At 44.9% G+C, this 14,505-nt stretch overlaps 1 protein-coding gene across 5 annotated transcripts in view; it reads right to left on the bottom strand.

Moving 5' to 3' along the window:
* Positions 1-7,909: 7,909 nt before the first annotated feature.
* Positions 7,910-14,505, bottom strand: part of ADNP (activity dependent neuroprotector homeobox) — a 30,411-nt gene continuing 23,815 nt past the window's right edge. For all 5 annotated transcript variants that reach the window (XM_055545313.1, XM_055545311.1, XM_055545310.1 and 2 more), the window contains one exon: positions 7,910-12,335. In XM_055545313.1, the coding sequence (XP_055401288.1) occupies positions 9,228-12,335 (3,108 nt within the window). In that variant the 3' untranslated portion in view covers positions 7,910-9,227. The remainder of the gene's footprint in view (positions 12,336-14,505) is intronic.

Raw genomic sequence — 14,505 nt, forward strand, 5'->3', positions numbered from 1 at the left:
AGGCCATTGTGAGTCTTCAGAAGAGCTAGGTCCTTTGATCATTCCCACGCTCCCCATGGATGTGAACTTCACATCTGTCCAGAGCAAGAGGTTTCAGAACGGTGGCCCACAGGTTGGCAGAACCGTGTGGTTTGCCCTAAACTGTTTCAAAATTGTTTTCATGTTGAGACAATGCGGTTACCATCTGGAAAAAATAAAGTGAGTTCCATACCTCACTCTGTACACCAGGAACAGTTCCAAAATTCCAAATGGATTAAGGAGGAGTTCAATGTGTAAAGTGAATTTATAGAATAAGGAGGCAGAAACATTGGAGAATCATAAAAGAATCCAGGAGCCATAAAAGAAAATTGTGAGATTTAAAAAGTTTAAATTTTCTGCATGGCAGAAACAGCAGAAAATCCAACCCCCCCCCCCCAAAAAAAATCAAAACAAAACAACAGAATTCTAACCAAATGCAAAAGCCAAATGACAAACTAGGAAAATATATTTGCAGCTTGTACTACAAAGGGATAATCCCCCTAATATATAAACATCTCCTACAAATAAATAAGAGGAAAGAAACCCCCCAAAATAGCAAAGAATATGAATATGTGTTTCACAGAAGACTATGCAAAAGGCATTTTCAAAATATGAAAAGATATGAACCTCAATCTGCAAGTATGAAAGAATATTGAATACTCAGTTTTCATTTATCATGCTGGCAAAAGTAAAATGTTTTTGATGATACTATTGGTGAAATCTTGAAGAAAGGTGCATTCTTATACATTGGTAGTGGGATACGATTCTCATTGAGGTCCATGGGCAGTGCCTATCAAAGTTAGAAATGTATGTGCCCTTAGACAATGTACATACCCAGTTCCATCCCTAGAGATCTAGCCTCCCAATACACACACACACAATGTACTGCACATTGAAATAGCAAGAGATGGGACAGAATCTAAGTGTCCATCAACTAGGGATTAGCTCAGTTATAGTACCTCCACACATGCGTGGGTGGGGGGAATCCTGTGAAGATGTAAAAGTTGGATTAGGAGTTCTTTACAATTTGGTGTGGAGAATCCCCAAAACCAAAGTGGAAGAAGAAGGACACGATATGCTATCATCTGTGTAAGAAAGGAAAGCGCTAAAGTTCTCTGGGAGGATAAACAAATATTTGAAAATGGTGAACATTCTGCTTTTGGTGAGATGTGGGCTTTCCATTTTTATTTTATACTTTTTGATATTTTGATGTTTCCATATTCAAAAAATTTGATTAAAATAAGTTGCTAGCAATTAAAAATCAGGACATTTCTCATAAAGAACTGGATTTCCAGCTTCTACTCAGAAACTAAAATATGGCAGTATTGGGTTCATATTCTTGCCGGACAATAAAGTTGAGTCCCTTTAGAAGGGCCTCACTCTCCATGTTTCTCTTGTGTCCAGATTATCTCACTAATTTCTTTACATGCCTGGACTCACTGGTATTTGCATTTGCAGAAGTCCTCAACAAATTATTAGCAGACTGAATCCAGAAACATAGAGGATTATACACCATGACCAAGTGGACTATCTCCAAGGGATACAAGGTGGGTTTAACACCTTAAAATCAATCAGTGCAACACACTTGGATTAACAAAGTAAAAAAAACTTCACATAGATGTTTATGGTCATCTCCATAGATGCATGAAAAAGCATTTGACAAAACTCAATGTCCATTCATCATAAAAGCGCTCCTTCTTGGGGTCAAAAGGGGAGTTCCAGAGAAGAGGTGAGAAGCAGGGCAGACACCCCCAGAGGGGTCTGTTTCCAGGACTATCAGTTCTTTCAAGACAACCTGTTGACCGAGGCACCTGGAGGCCTCAGGGCATCTCCCTCTCCATCTTAAAATAAAATCCCACTTTGTGCTTTGTGTCCTGGTCAGGAGCACAGCCATCTTTGGGTTTTACAAGAATTCAAAGCGATTACGACTGAGCAGCTGCCACAGAATTTCCTCTCTGAGCCCCGTGTGTTCGCTGTAGACATAAAAGCGTCAGAATTCATCTTATCAGGAAGCACCATCTGGATGCATTTTAGCCTCGCAAGCAGCTGGGCAGGGCGGGTGGCCGGAGCCTTGCTTCTGCTTTCTTTACTGGGACTCCTGACGACCGTGCTTTGCTGTCGGCCCATGATGCCGAGTTTGAGGAAGGAGGTAGAGAGATGGCTGCTGGGGGCATGTGTACTCCGTCAGGAGAATGGCAGGATTCCCTCAAGGCACCAAGTCAAGCCAAGCCTGACTGCTGGAGGTCGGCCCCTCAACCAGAAGGACTTCCTCATGGGGTCATCCAGGGAGCAGCACCATCATACATGCAAACGGTCAGTGTTTCATCAGCAAGCCTCTTCCAGGGGGAGATGTGCCCGAGCGGGCATAGAAGACCTGGAGGAGCACCCCGGATGATGAGGTCTGTGCTTTTCTTGTGGGCACCAGGGCTGGGGTGGCTGCAGCGGTGACCGCTCCCGCAGTAAGGGTGCCCTGTGTATGCCCACGGTCTCCTCATGGCTCCCAGGGAACCGTGGCGACATCAGGGCATCAGTTGGACACGTGCTGTTTTCTACACACCAACTGCACCCCTGGGTGTAGAGACGGGGGTTCTTAGGCGGTCCGGCGAGGGTATGTTTGTTGAATGGAGAGAAATAAAATCAGTGGTCTTACCCAGGAGACCCCTGGTAGCAAAGAGATGAACTGGGGAAGGTTCATGCTGTAGCATCATTCACTCGTGTCTTTAGAATGGTGGGGAAAAATTTAAAATAATTTAAAAAAGGAACTTCCCTGGTGGTCCAGCGGTTAGGATTTTGCACTTCCACTGCAGGGGGGCACAAGTTTGATTCCTGGTCGGGGACTAAGATCCCACATGCCAGAAGGCACGACCGAATAAAAAAGAAAAGAATGGTGGTTCTCCGGCTTACTTGTCCTTTGGAGTCAGCTGGGCCATAGCCTGTGACCAACTGCATCAGAATCTCTGGGGGAGGGTCCTCAGGATCTGTTAAGTGTTAAAACTCCCCAGGTGATTTGGAGACGCAGCCGATTCTGGGACATGTTTTCCAAGAAGAGCTGTCAAGAAAAATCTCAAGGTTTCCTTTGAAGAGTGTCGAGACCTCAATATCCGTTTCACATCCTCCCGAGTGTAATGGGTGGAATTGGGTTTGAGTTGGTTTCTGGCTTGAGTTGAACTGATTCCACCCCAGCTCCAGAGATGGGTATTGCCTGATCTAAGCCCATCCAGGTGAACCTAGCTCACAGTGAGTCACCGAGGTAGTTCTGGTCTAAGCCTTGTTTGGTGGTGTTTAGTCACTAAGTCAGAGAAGGCAATGGCACCCCACTCCAGTACTCTTGTCTGGAAGATCCCATGGACAGAGGAGCCTGGTAGGCTGCGGTCCATGGGGTTGTGAAGAGTTGGACACGACTGAGCGACTTCAGTTTCACTTTTCACTTTCACGCATTGGAGAAGGAAATGGCAACCCACTCGTGTTCTTGCCTGGAGAATCCCAAGGACAGGGGAGCCTGGTGGGCTGCCGTCTATGGGGTCGCACAGAGTCGGACACGACTGAAGCGACTTAGCAGCAGCAGTCACTAAGCAGTGCCTGACTCTTTTGTGACCCCATGGACTGCAGCCCGCCAGACTCCTCTGGCTATGGGATTTCCCAGGCAGAAATACTGGAGTGGGTGGTCATTTCCTTTTCCAGGGGCTCTTTCCTTCCCATGGATTGAATCCAAGTCTCCTGCACTGGCAGGCTTTTTTTTTTTTTTTTTTTAAACCACTGAGCCACCAGAGAAGCCCATCTTAAGCCTACCAGCATGGAAACTGGTTCTGGAATGGTCCAATTGGCCCCAAGTTCAGGACCCTTGCTCAGTAGCGAGGGAGGGGATGCCCTCTCTCAGGGCAGGTGAATGGGAAGCAACAGCAACGCCAGGGTGCCTGCTTAGAATGAAGCTGACCGTGCGGGTGGCAGGACCAGAAGACAAGAGGCCCGGAGGCCCTGCCCGCATCACTGAGCAGCCTGCCTTCCTTGGGCACCACGGTTGCTTGTGTTTTCCTTTGTGAAAAGCCCAATCTGAGTTGGAGTTCCCATTACTGCCACTGAGAGTCCTATGTCATAAAAAGGAGTCTAAAACCAGGTAAGAAGAGTTGAGTACTCACTGATGGGCAGAGACTTCCCTGGGAAACACTGAACCAGAGCCATCTGTTGACAAATGGGTTTGGTGCCATCTGGCATGCATTAGGTAACACGAGTCCACAGAGACATATCTAATTTTTCCCGTCTTGCCTGGGTCAAGGAAAAGGTCTCATCTTGGTGCTAGTCTGCCCTGGATCCCTCTGATTTTCCTTTTTAACCCACAAAGCAAGTCTCGGGCTCACAGCCCTCGGCAAGCAATGGCAGGTGGCACAGTTTCGGTCTTAACGTTTTGCCTTGTGTTTTAGGGCTGGTACCATTAATAGCCAAGCACGCTGGCTGGACTCTTCTTGCAAAAATAATTTTCCCTTCTAAAAAGGGGGCTTGAAACATACTCAGTATGTAAAGCAGCTGTTAGGCAGATGTGGCAAAAATGACGAAGATGGCAGTGTGAATGAGTCGTTTGGGAGACACTGTGCTGGGGAAAGTAGGTGTTGGTTTAAAACCCGGGGCTCACGTGTCTCTGCGTTCACAGCAGGGAAAGCCCTTCTCGAGAGGGTAGTCTTCAGCCAGAATCAGGGCTGAATGGTGTGGCTGGGAAACCCAGGGGCTGTGGACTCCTATAGCCTGGGTCCAAATAAGCATCTCCTCTCTGCCAGGTGGAGTCTTGGGACAAATTGGCTTCGCTCAAGCATCATGTCCTGGGTATTAACACTCCTTTTACAAGACTTTTTTTGAGGGGGTGGGGGTGGATTTAGGGAATTGGGGCAGGACTGTTTTGAGGATTCAAATTATCTTGGCATCTAGTGCCCTACAACTAGTCCTAAACACTTCTGCGATGTTTGGAGTTCTTGTTGAGTCAATATGTGCTCAGGATGTGTGCTGAGCTTGGGGCGATTTTATGAACAGTGTCAAACTCCTGGGAAAGGTGGACTCTCACCCCTGGCCTGGAGGTTCCCCCCTTGGAGGACTCTGTATTTAAGCCTCTGGAGTCCTCTCCCCCAGGGGAAGCCAATAGAGCCAGCCCAGCAGATGCAGCCGTGCAGGCATCTTTTCACCTGCCATCCTCAACGCGGGGTCTTCAAAGTTTTGACTCCCAGATGGCTGTCCCTCTTCCACAGCTGCTGCCTTCTGCTTCAGGCCTGATGGCGACAGGTCACGTGTGTGCATTGGAAAAGGTCTTTATTTCTCGCCTCTTGCTTTATCAGCTTCCAGGTGAACAATTTGCTTATCAGGATATCCATTTTGTTTCACTTGGTAGTAAGAAGACATTAATTAAAGGTACAGCCAAATTTTTGCAACAACCAGTTTAGGTTTGAATGCCTTTACGCCTTTCTAGGGAGTACTGATGGTGTCCTGCTGCGAGTGTGGGGGTTGGTTTGCATCACAGATGCACATTGTACATATGCTGAAAAAAACAGACACCCGCAACACCTCATTTACATGGTGCAGAGCATGTGTCCTGGAAATACTGGGGCCCGTCCCTCCTGTATCCTCTTAGCTGGAGCCCTTTGAAAACACGACTCAAGGATTTTCAGGGTACCTGCAGCTATGCCTTACATGCACATTTTTAAATACAACTCCACTAAGTCGTAATCCCTCTAGGATTCAAGTTCTAGTGAATATTAATTTTTTTAGTTTGTTGATGGAAATAGCAGGATGCAAAGAATTGCCAATACTTTTCCAAATAATCTTCCTTTTGTGAAAGTTTTGATCCATTTTTGAGCTAACCCAGTAGCAGTTGGTAGAAAACACCTTTTTATCTTTTAACTTGCCTGACTGGTTTATCTCAGTCTTTTTCTAGATCACGTCAAGGCGGCCCTTTAATAACTGGTATGTTGGAATGCATTTCAGTTTGGTGAGAGCAGTCTCCTGCCTTTATTTTTGGTCCTCTGGGCATTTAGGAGTTACGTTCCTACATGACACTTTGGTGAAACATGCCTGCAACTGGTGCCAGGCCAATAAGCTACTGGGTGGGTTAGAAATAAGTGTCAAATGGGTTGAAAAGACCATTGCCTAAGGGAGGGGCAGAAGGCTGACCAGCTGCTCTGTGGAATCCAGATTCAGCATGCTCTACCTAACCTCTTGGTAAAAATCAGATCCATCACTCAGGCTAAGTGGCTCTCAAGCTGTAGTGGCAAGATGATCTGGGAGCCCCACCTCAAGATTTAGTCCTCAGAGCAGGGAGACACCCTATGGCGGTACTCATTTGGCAAAAGCAAGGTGAATGGCCCCTAGAGAAGTGTTTCAGGTGGGGCAGTCCTCAGTCTTTGATATAGATCATTTTCAAATCTTTTTGCTCCCTTCTGAAGAAGTGTGCATCTTTACAAGTGGCTAGACAGACACAGCCATGGGGGTTGGGAGGGGGAGGAAGGGGCATTTCCTTTTCTGCTTGGAATTTAAGAGGGAACAAAGAGCTGTTTGCTGAAGACCCACATACTACTGAATGGTAAGGAACCAAAGATGGGACAAGAAAATGCTTCTACGTGCTCAAACGGGAGAGAAACCACAGTGCTTACTCAGTTTGAGTCTGGAACTTCTGGCCACAGAGGGCAAAAAGTGCTCTGGAATTTTGTTTTTCCTTGTTCAAAAGAAAATCTACAGGATTATTCAGTCTACAGTTATAGATCTTCTCTAATTAGAAGATGGCAGAAAGCCAGCTTTTCTTTCCAGATTATTCCAAAAGCAAACAGTAGCAACGGCATTGTTTTAAAATGGCTTTTATTGAGACACTTTCAGGACTTCTCCAACAGTTCTTACTGGGGAATCTTTATTTCCAGTCCTTAGGTGGCTAAACTCTTTTCCCCATGCTGACAAGGCCCACTCACACCACCGCAGCACAGAAGCGTCCTCATCTCTCTGCTCAAATGTCCAGCCCGGAGCGCACCTCCCCACCCTCAACCCCTATACTGCACAAGTCTCACTAGTATTTCATGTAGGACTCACAAGATCAGGCTAAATTCTTCCTATTAGGCAGAGTAATTTCAAAGCAAATGTGAGATGGCTTAAATGCAGGTAAGACATGTTCTCAATGCCACCTTTTCTGATTAGGTCATCTGCAGCATCTTGGATGTCCACAGAATTTATAATCTATCTGTGTGACAGTTTAAAATAGCTAAAAAAAAAAAAAAAAAAAAGCTCCATGCCAGCTCCAAACACCCTAAAGGTTCTAGTCCATTCTTGTGCTTTCTCCTGTATTGTTCTGAGAGGCACGGCTTTACATTTTGGGGGGAGGCTAGTCAAACTTTTGCTCTCAGGTAACAAAAGCGTTAAGCTGAACTTTCTGGAGTCTTAGAAATCATGGAAACTAGCCCACTTCAGAACTCTTTAGGCCAACGTCCCTGAAAGGTGACTGACCAGCCTCCGCATGGACTAAAAGAGCATCCATCCCGTCACGTTACCACCACCAAACACACTGGACCACTTCTGCCACCTCCTAACTCCCTGTTCTTTGGTACGGGGTCGCTCGCGCCCTACCAGCTCCTGCATCTTGATAGCCCCCAGAACGTGTGCTCTCCAAAGCCTTTCTCTTAAAAAAAAAAAAAAAAAAAAAAAAAGCTTTTCTCTTAATAGCAAGATGATCCAGAGTTAAAAGAGAGTAGTTGCCTGGTTAGTACAACTGTTCCCATTATGAGGTGAAAACTAATATGGACTTCATTTAGAAGAAAGAACACCAGGGTATTAAGATTCTGCTTGCAAATCAATGCTTATTTATGTTTACATCCTTTATCACTGAGACATTTACATATCTAAGCAGGTTCTGATCCTTAACAACAGGGGACCTGAAAAAATTCAAGGATGTTTATTTTAGTGATTAAAAAGGTAACAGACAAAAGCCAAACCGAACCAAAGAATCTGTAACAAGAGCCTTGAGAGAAAGCGTTCTTTATGCCATTCCTGGTCTTCCACAAGCTTCCTCAGTGGCTGTGCCTCCTTCTCTGATGAGGAAGCCGTAGCATCAACTGGTACAAGACGTGACGGACACAGAGGACTGGAGGTGTAATAACGCGAGTAAGTATCTACATTAAGCACAATACAGCAATTTATTTAGATGCTTAAAATGAATACAAAGGGAAATAAAGATCACAAAATTATACATACTACAACCGTGTGTCATATATTAGATGGTATAAATGAATACACCAGGGTGGTGTTTAACTAAAGATAAAACTAAATATCCAAAAAGCAGCACTCATTGGCCTGCTGCTTCAACACAACACACTTCCATACAGATCTAAAAGGTGTCAAAATTAGTCGCTGCAAAGTCAATTCTTGCATGTGATTTTTAGCTTAAAAGATTTCAGAAAACATCTGAAATACCAGTTTTTGTTTTTGTCAGCTGTAATGTCAAGGATATTCAGAACAAGAAAAATTCTATAATACAAGAGAGTCCAGATATATATCTTACGTGGCTGGCCTCTGTCGCGAGATTGTACAAGGTTATGTGCAAAAACTAAGTCTGTCCCGAAGTCCACACTAGCGTAGTTTCAGGCTTTTGCTAGGTCAGCTAGATACAGCGCTTATTACACAGCAAGGGCAACACTAAAAAAGAAACGAGTCTATGATGGGTACACAGTAACAGTATCGTAAGCTTCACTCGAATAGGTCTAAAAGACTGTACAAATAATATACATTTCAACTATTCAGAATGAATACATGAGAAAAAACTGATTCCCCGCAGTCTCCTGTGCACACTGGACTGGCAGCTTGTGTGCTGGCCCTGCGCTACCATTGTGATCAGGAGGACGCTTCTCCAGGACGTCCAACCAGACACTGTTTTACAGAGGGAAAGAAATGTTGAGACGGCAGATAGAACAAACCTCTGCTTTTTCTCGTGTGCGTTCATGAGCCACCAGCTTATTGGTTTTTCACATTTAGTTACTGTGTCTGTCACAGAGCGTTCTAAAGCAAGATCAGCCAATCATGTGTCACAGACTTAGAAATAACCACTGGGATTGGAGTGGCCACATGTCCCCACCGCCTGATGACCCGGCACTCAAAAGGCAGTACCAGTTAGAACACAGCTTTGCAGTCGTAACTGAAAGGAGAACAGAGTTCCAGGCCGCAGCATTTGTCACCAATGCCCGAGAGGCCGGCCCTTAAGCCTGCTGGCTGCTCAGTTTGACCCCCGTCAAGCTGCCGTGCATCGGGTCAGCCACCCCGTCAGCCATGCTGTCAAACTGCTCCCCATCCTCACTGTCAATTGTGCTGTTCTGCCACTCGATCTGTGGGGTGGATAAGCGCTCATCGTTTTCAGTGGCGTTCTTCCACTGTGACTGGTCCTTGGACCAAAACCCTTCAACTTTTCCATAGGAACTATTCTTCCACTTCAACTGCTCTCTGTCTCCTTGCACGGTAGCCTTTTTTTTGGCAGCTGGCTTACTGCTCCTCGCGTCTTCACTCTGGGAAGACTCATCGGACCAGGTTCCTGCTTTCATCTCACACGTGTTGTCCTCAAAGTCTGACACCTGTTGGGAACCAGGGCCGCTCTCAGATGGAGAAGCACCATCTTTCCACTCAACAACATCATCTTGGTCAACCTCACTATCAGAGGCATCATGCATTAGTTTGGTTGGCTCCTCAGTCAAATGAATAGTTTCATATTTTGAACCATCCTCCTCTTTTTGGTCTAGCTTCTCAGATTCTAAAGCATCTTCAGAAATTACCTTCGGTATGTGTTCCTCTGGGTTATCATTAGGGATTTTAGGCTCAACTTCAAAAACAGGGTCAAAAGGGCTATCACTTCCATTGGATTCTTCCTCCAAATTTTCAAAACTGTCTGAGGAACTGTCATCTTCCTTCCCAAGATTGAGCTTTTTGTCTGCTGTTTTACTAGCATTGACTCTGGAATCCTTCTCATCGTGATTTTCAAATAGCCACTCAGCATCAAAATCCATCTCATGCTTAACTTTGTTTAGCTCTTTCATGTTGAAGCCCAGTAACACACCAGGCTTGTACTTTTCACAGTCTCTGACACACTTCTTCCTCTTGTTACTAAAATGGGAAGCAATGTCACTCTTCCACAACCATAAGCTTGCTGCCAGCTTCTCAATTTCTCTCCTGGTGGGATAAGGTTGTTTGTTGAAGTATTTTGTTAGGAAGCTTTTCCTGGCTTCATAGGAATCATCTTCATGACCCTTAGGGTCTAAAGCTAAAACAACAGGCTCCTCAGGCTTCTCTTCAAAGAAGCCGGGTGAATCGCTATCTTCATCTAACTTTCGCTTCTTCAGCAAGGGGAACTCCATTTGCTCGTAAGTGCGCTTCACAGGTGCCAGGCCTGGGGACTGGTTAAGCCGCGAAGGTGCATTTGTCTTGTCTTGGCCGTTCTGGGTCTTTCCCACACCCCTGCAGTGAACCAGATGCAGAGTGATGGTGGAGGCGGTCATGTTGCTGGTATACACACCAAGGCAGTGGATGCACTTGTAGGTGAGCTTTTTCTCCACTGGGTGAACCGTCTGAATCACCTGGTGTCTCTCTCGTAAGTGATGTGCAAGTGCGTCGGATATGGGTCCTTTCAGGATTGAAAAGCAAAGAGGGCAGAGGGTTTTCCCGACATCTTTTTTATAGGGCACTGCAGCTTGAGGTGAGCTTTTAACAGGAATATCTGCCTTTTCCTGAACTTTTGGCTGTGGCTTTGGAGGGATGGGTGGGTTATTTTGGGCATGGTAAGCAACAGACTCAGCAGGAGCATCCCTCAGGTTATACGTGGTTACAAGGAGATGGATGTTAGTGTGACTACCCTGCTGCAATGTCAAATCAAAACTCAGAGTAGAATCTGTTTTAGGTCCCATCTCTTCGTCCACGTGAACCATCCGCATGTGAGCCGCCATCTTTTCCACGTCATTGAAGGTTGACCGGCAATACGGACATGACAGACCATGAATTAGCATATGGTTGAGCAGAGTGTCTGTGGGCAAATAGCGATTACAGTAAAGGCATTTGCTAGTGAAATTGTGTATTTTCATAATGTAGTTGGCTACTGCTGGGACTTTCTCAGCTTTATGTTCTTTTTCGAAGTGCACGCTATATACATTTTCAGGAAACAGCTCATTACAGATGGTACATATTTTCCACTTCTGAGTTGAGGAAGTATTGGGTGGTGGAGGGCCAGTGGCAGCGGCAGTTGGCTTGGAGCTGGACTGACCTAATACTCTGGATGCCTGTGACTGAGAGAGGGATGGAGACTTTAGCTGGCCTGAAGAGAGAGACGGGGCATTCGGAGACTGCAGTGAGTATCTTGCTGGCGCCTGGGTCCTCTGCTCTGACCCAAGACCGTAAGATCTTCCATTTCCACTTGGAAGTAACTGCTTCACAGACTGAGACTGTTGAGGGATGGAAACCGGTGCGTTGCCACCTAGCCCCAGTCTCATTGACTGACCAACGCCATAGCCCTGGCCTACAGATTTGACTCCATAGTTGTTCTGCTGCAGGTGAACATTGGACATCATGTTGACACCTGTGGAATTTAAGTTAGGCTTTGGTATTGAGAGTCGATTCACCATCTGCTGTGATGGCAAAGACCGTACGTTTCCAGAAGCGAGGGAACCAATTCTTGACTGGAGTCCCATGCCCTTCTTCTCTTGAGGTTTGGGAGCAATTAGCATCAGGGGTTTGGATCGGGGAACCACCACATTTGTGTGACCAATCATGGCAGTGACCTGATAGCCTATGCGTTCATGGTCTTCAATGACATGTTGTACCAAAGCTTCGTAAGACTTTGGCATAAAAAGGCATCGCTTGCAGTGAATACTACTTTCCTCCCGGGCATTTGTGCCTAAGGGGACTGCACCATTGAGTGATTTTTCTCCTGCCTTTGCTATGTAAGGTGCTGCCACATGCTGAAAATGTTCCCTGTAAATGTGCTTCCTAACTATTTCATAAAGAGGATCTCGGTAAGTGCACTTCTTACAGTAATAAACGGCTTGCTCTACACTGTCAGCCTGCTTAGGTTTAAGGCCGTCACTTTTGCTTTTATCTTTGAAAGTGCTGAGGCTGCTACTTGGTGCGCTGGCGTTTGGAGCATGAAATATTTTAATGTGTGTTTCCAAAGTCTTTTTGTCTGCATTGAACGTACAGTAGGGGCAATTAAGGAGAATCCTATTTTCAAAGTCTTCACTATGGACATTCCGGAAATGACTTTTGTAGGCAGAGAAAAATTTTGAAGAAAATGGGCAAGCACTGCAGCAAAAAGGTTTTGTCCGATAGTCCTAAAGAAAAGACAAAAACTGGAATCAGAATGCCACTTCAGATAAGCATTAACAGGTTCTAGATTTTTTTCCCCAAGATAGTGTTGAAGAGACAATGCAATTTTTAGAACTGAAACTGTAATGCATTGATCTGAGTAAAACTTCCTTTTGCAAAATGCATAATTTATAAAACATTAGGTTGGTGCAAAGGTAATTGCGGTTTTGGACTGAATTTTAAATCATTATAACTAGGCTCAAACACATTTTTATAAATCAAAATAGGAACCATGACAATCAGCACATTTTTGCCAATGAGAAATAAGTTTGTTTATTCCTGCAGCGTGGTGAAAATCTGTGCTTCAGGAGTCAACAAACTCTTGGAAAGCATTTCTGCCTCCTGCTGGCTGTGGAAGCGTTTTCACTGCAAAAAGCTGTCAAGATGCTTGAAGAAGTGGCAGTTGGCTGGCAAGAGTCCAGGTGGATATGGCGGCCGAGGCGGACCTTCCGGCGTGTGCAGCCTGTGAGCGCCGCTGTGCCACGTGTGCTGGGTGCTGCTGTGCCCAAGAACCAGGCCCTTTCTGCTGACCAGCGCCGGCTGCAGGCGGGCGAGTTTTTGATGCGTCTCATCGATTTGCTGAGCGTACTTCTTGTAATGGTTTCGTCAGGATTCAGAAAGCTACAGTGGATCAGACAGGCAGCAGACCACCAGACTGTGACCACGTTCTTTCTTTGGTGCCAGCACGGCTTTGGGAAGTGCTGTGGAGCTTCCTCTCAGTCCAACCACTGAGCTGGTTGTCACCGTTTGTCATATAAAATCCGCTTCTTCTTGCGTCACAATCCGACAGAGAAATGGTTCCTTGTTGTTGTGCAGAATAAGAGAAGACACTTCAAAACGACTTTTTGATTTTCGGTTAGCTTATCATGAGACACCCACTTATCGCGTTTTTTCACTTTTCCAATTTGCTTCAAATCGTGAACAACTGTAGAATGGGCAATGTTCAGCTCTTTGGCAACTTCTCATGCAGTAAGAAGATCAGCTTCGATGATGGCTCTCACCCAGTCACTGTCAACTTCCGATGAGTGATCACTACGTTCCTCCAAGGCTCTCGTCTCTTTCGCAAAACTTCTTGAAGCACCAGTGCACGTACGCTCGTTAGCAGCTCCGGGGCCAAATGCACTGTGCTGCTAGTTGACTCCGCTGCTTTACAACCCATTTTGAACACGAATAAGAAAATCACTTGAATTTGCTTTTTGTCTAACATCCTTTCCATAGTCTAAAATAAATATAAACAGCAAGTAATAAGTCATTCACAAAAAAACATCAAGTGAGACACGTGTGTTAAAATGTATAACATAACTACAGTTATTTAAGTGTATTCCAACAGCAAAGGTAAATTTCAAAATAGAAAAACCGCAATTACTTTTGTACCAACCTAATATAAACCCAAATGAAAACGCTGTTGAAAACTAATAAACACTTATTTTGGTGTTACAAATAAAAACTCCATTCAGAATTTTTCCTCAGTGTTTTTAGAAAAGAACAGTCACATTCAGTCACATCGGCTCACTGGTTTAGAGAAACCCAAAGACAAATGGCTTCAAGATAAACATTTTATAGTTAGGAAGGACAAAGAGGCGAATCACTACAATTACTCTGTAAGTACAGCTGGTAAGTTGCTGAAGGTTCCAGACTCACTATACACTAAAACTCAGGCCCCAAAGTATTCTAGTGCAATTAGGCCATACAACATAAAGACACACCTTTGATCCTTTCCATCATGGAAAAATTTTCATAGAAAAAAAAGGGCACATTTTCAAAAATTTCAAACATTTCCCCCCTCTGATCTAAGCAGAGTGTAGTATTCGGATTTCACTGAGATCAAAACCCCACGGATCTGAAACGTCAGCTTTCTTCTGCAAGCCATGCTGTTCCTTCTTCTCAAGCAAGAGCAGTTTCAAAAGAAGTAATGAAGTGACAGCTGCTCTGATTCAAATTAAGAAATTAAGTAAAAATTCCTACAGAATGTGGGGAATGCAGGATATTAAAAAGCCAATAAAACAAGCACTGCACAATTTACTAGTGTCAAAGAGCAACTTACAGAAACAGTTCATTAACATCTGTGCAGTTGGGTCCTTTCATGATAGGGGAAACACAAGTTTGGTGAGAGGTGATCATTTTTTCCTTGTAAAA

The sequence above is a fragment of the Bubalus kerabau genome, chromosome 13, assembly GCF_029407905.1.
Source record: "Bubalus kerabau isolate K-KA32 ecotype Philippines breed swamp buffalo chromosome 13, PCC_UOA_SB_1v2, whole genome shotgun sequence".
NCBI classification, from domain to species: Eukaryota; Metazoa; Chordata; class Mammalia; order Artiodactyla; family Bovidae; genus Bubalus; species Bubalus kerabau.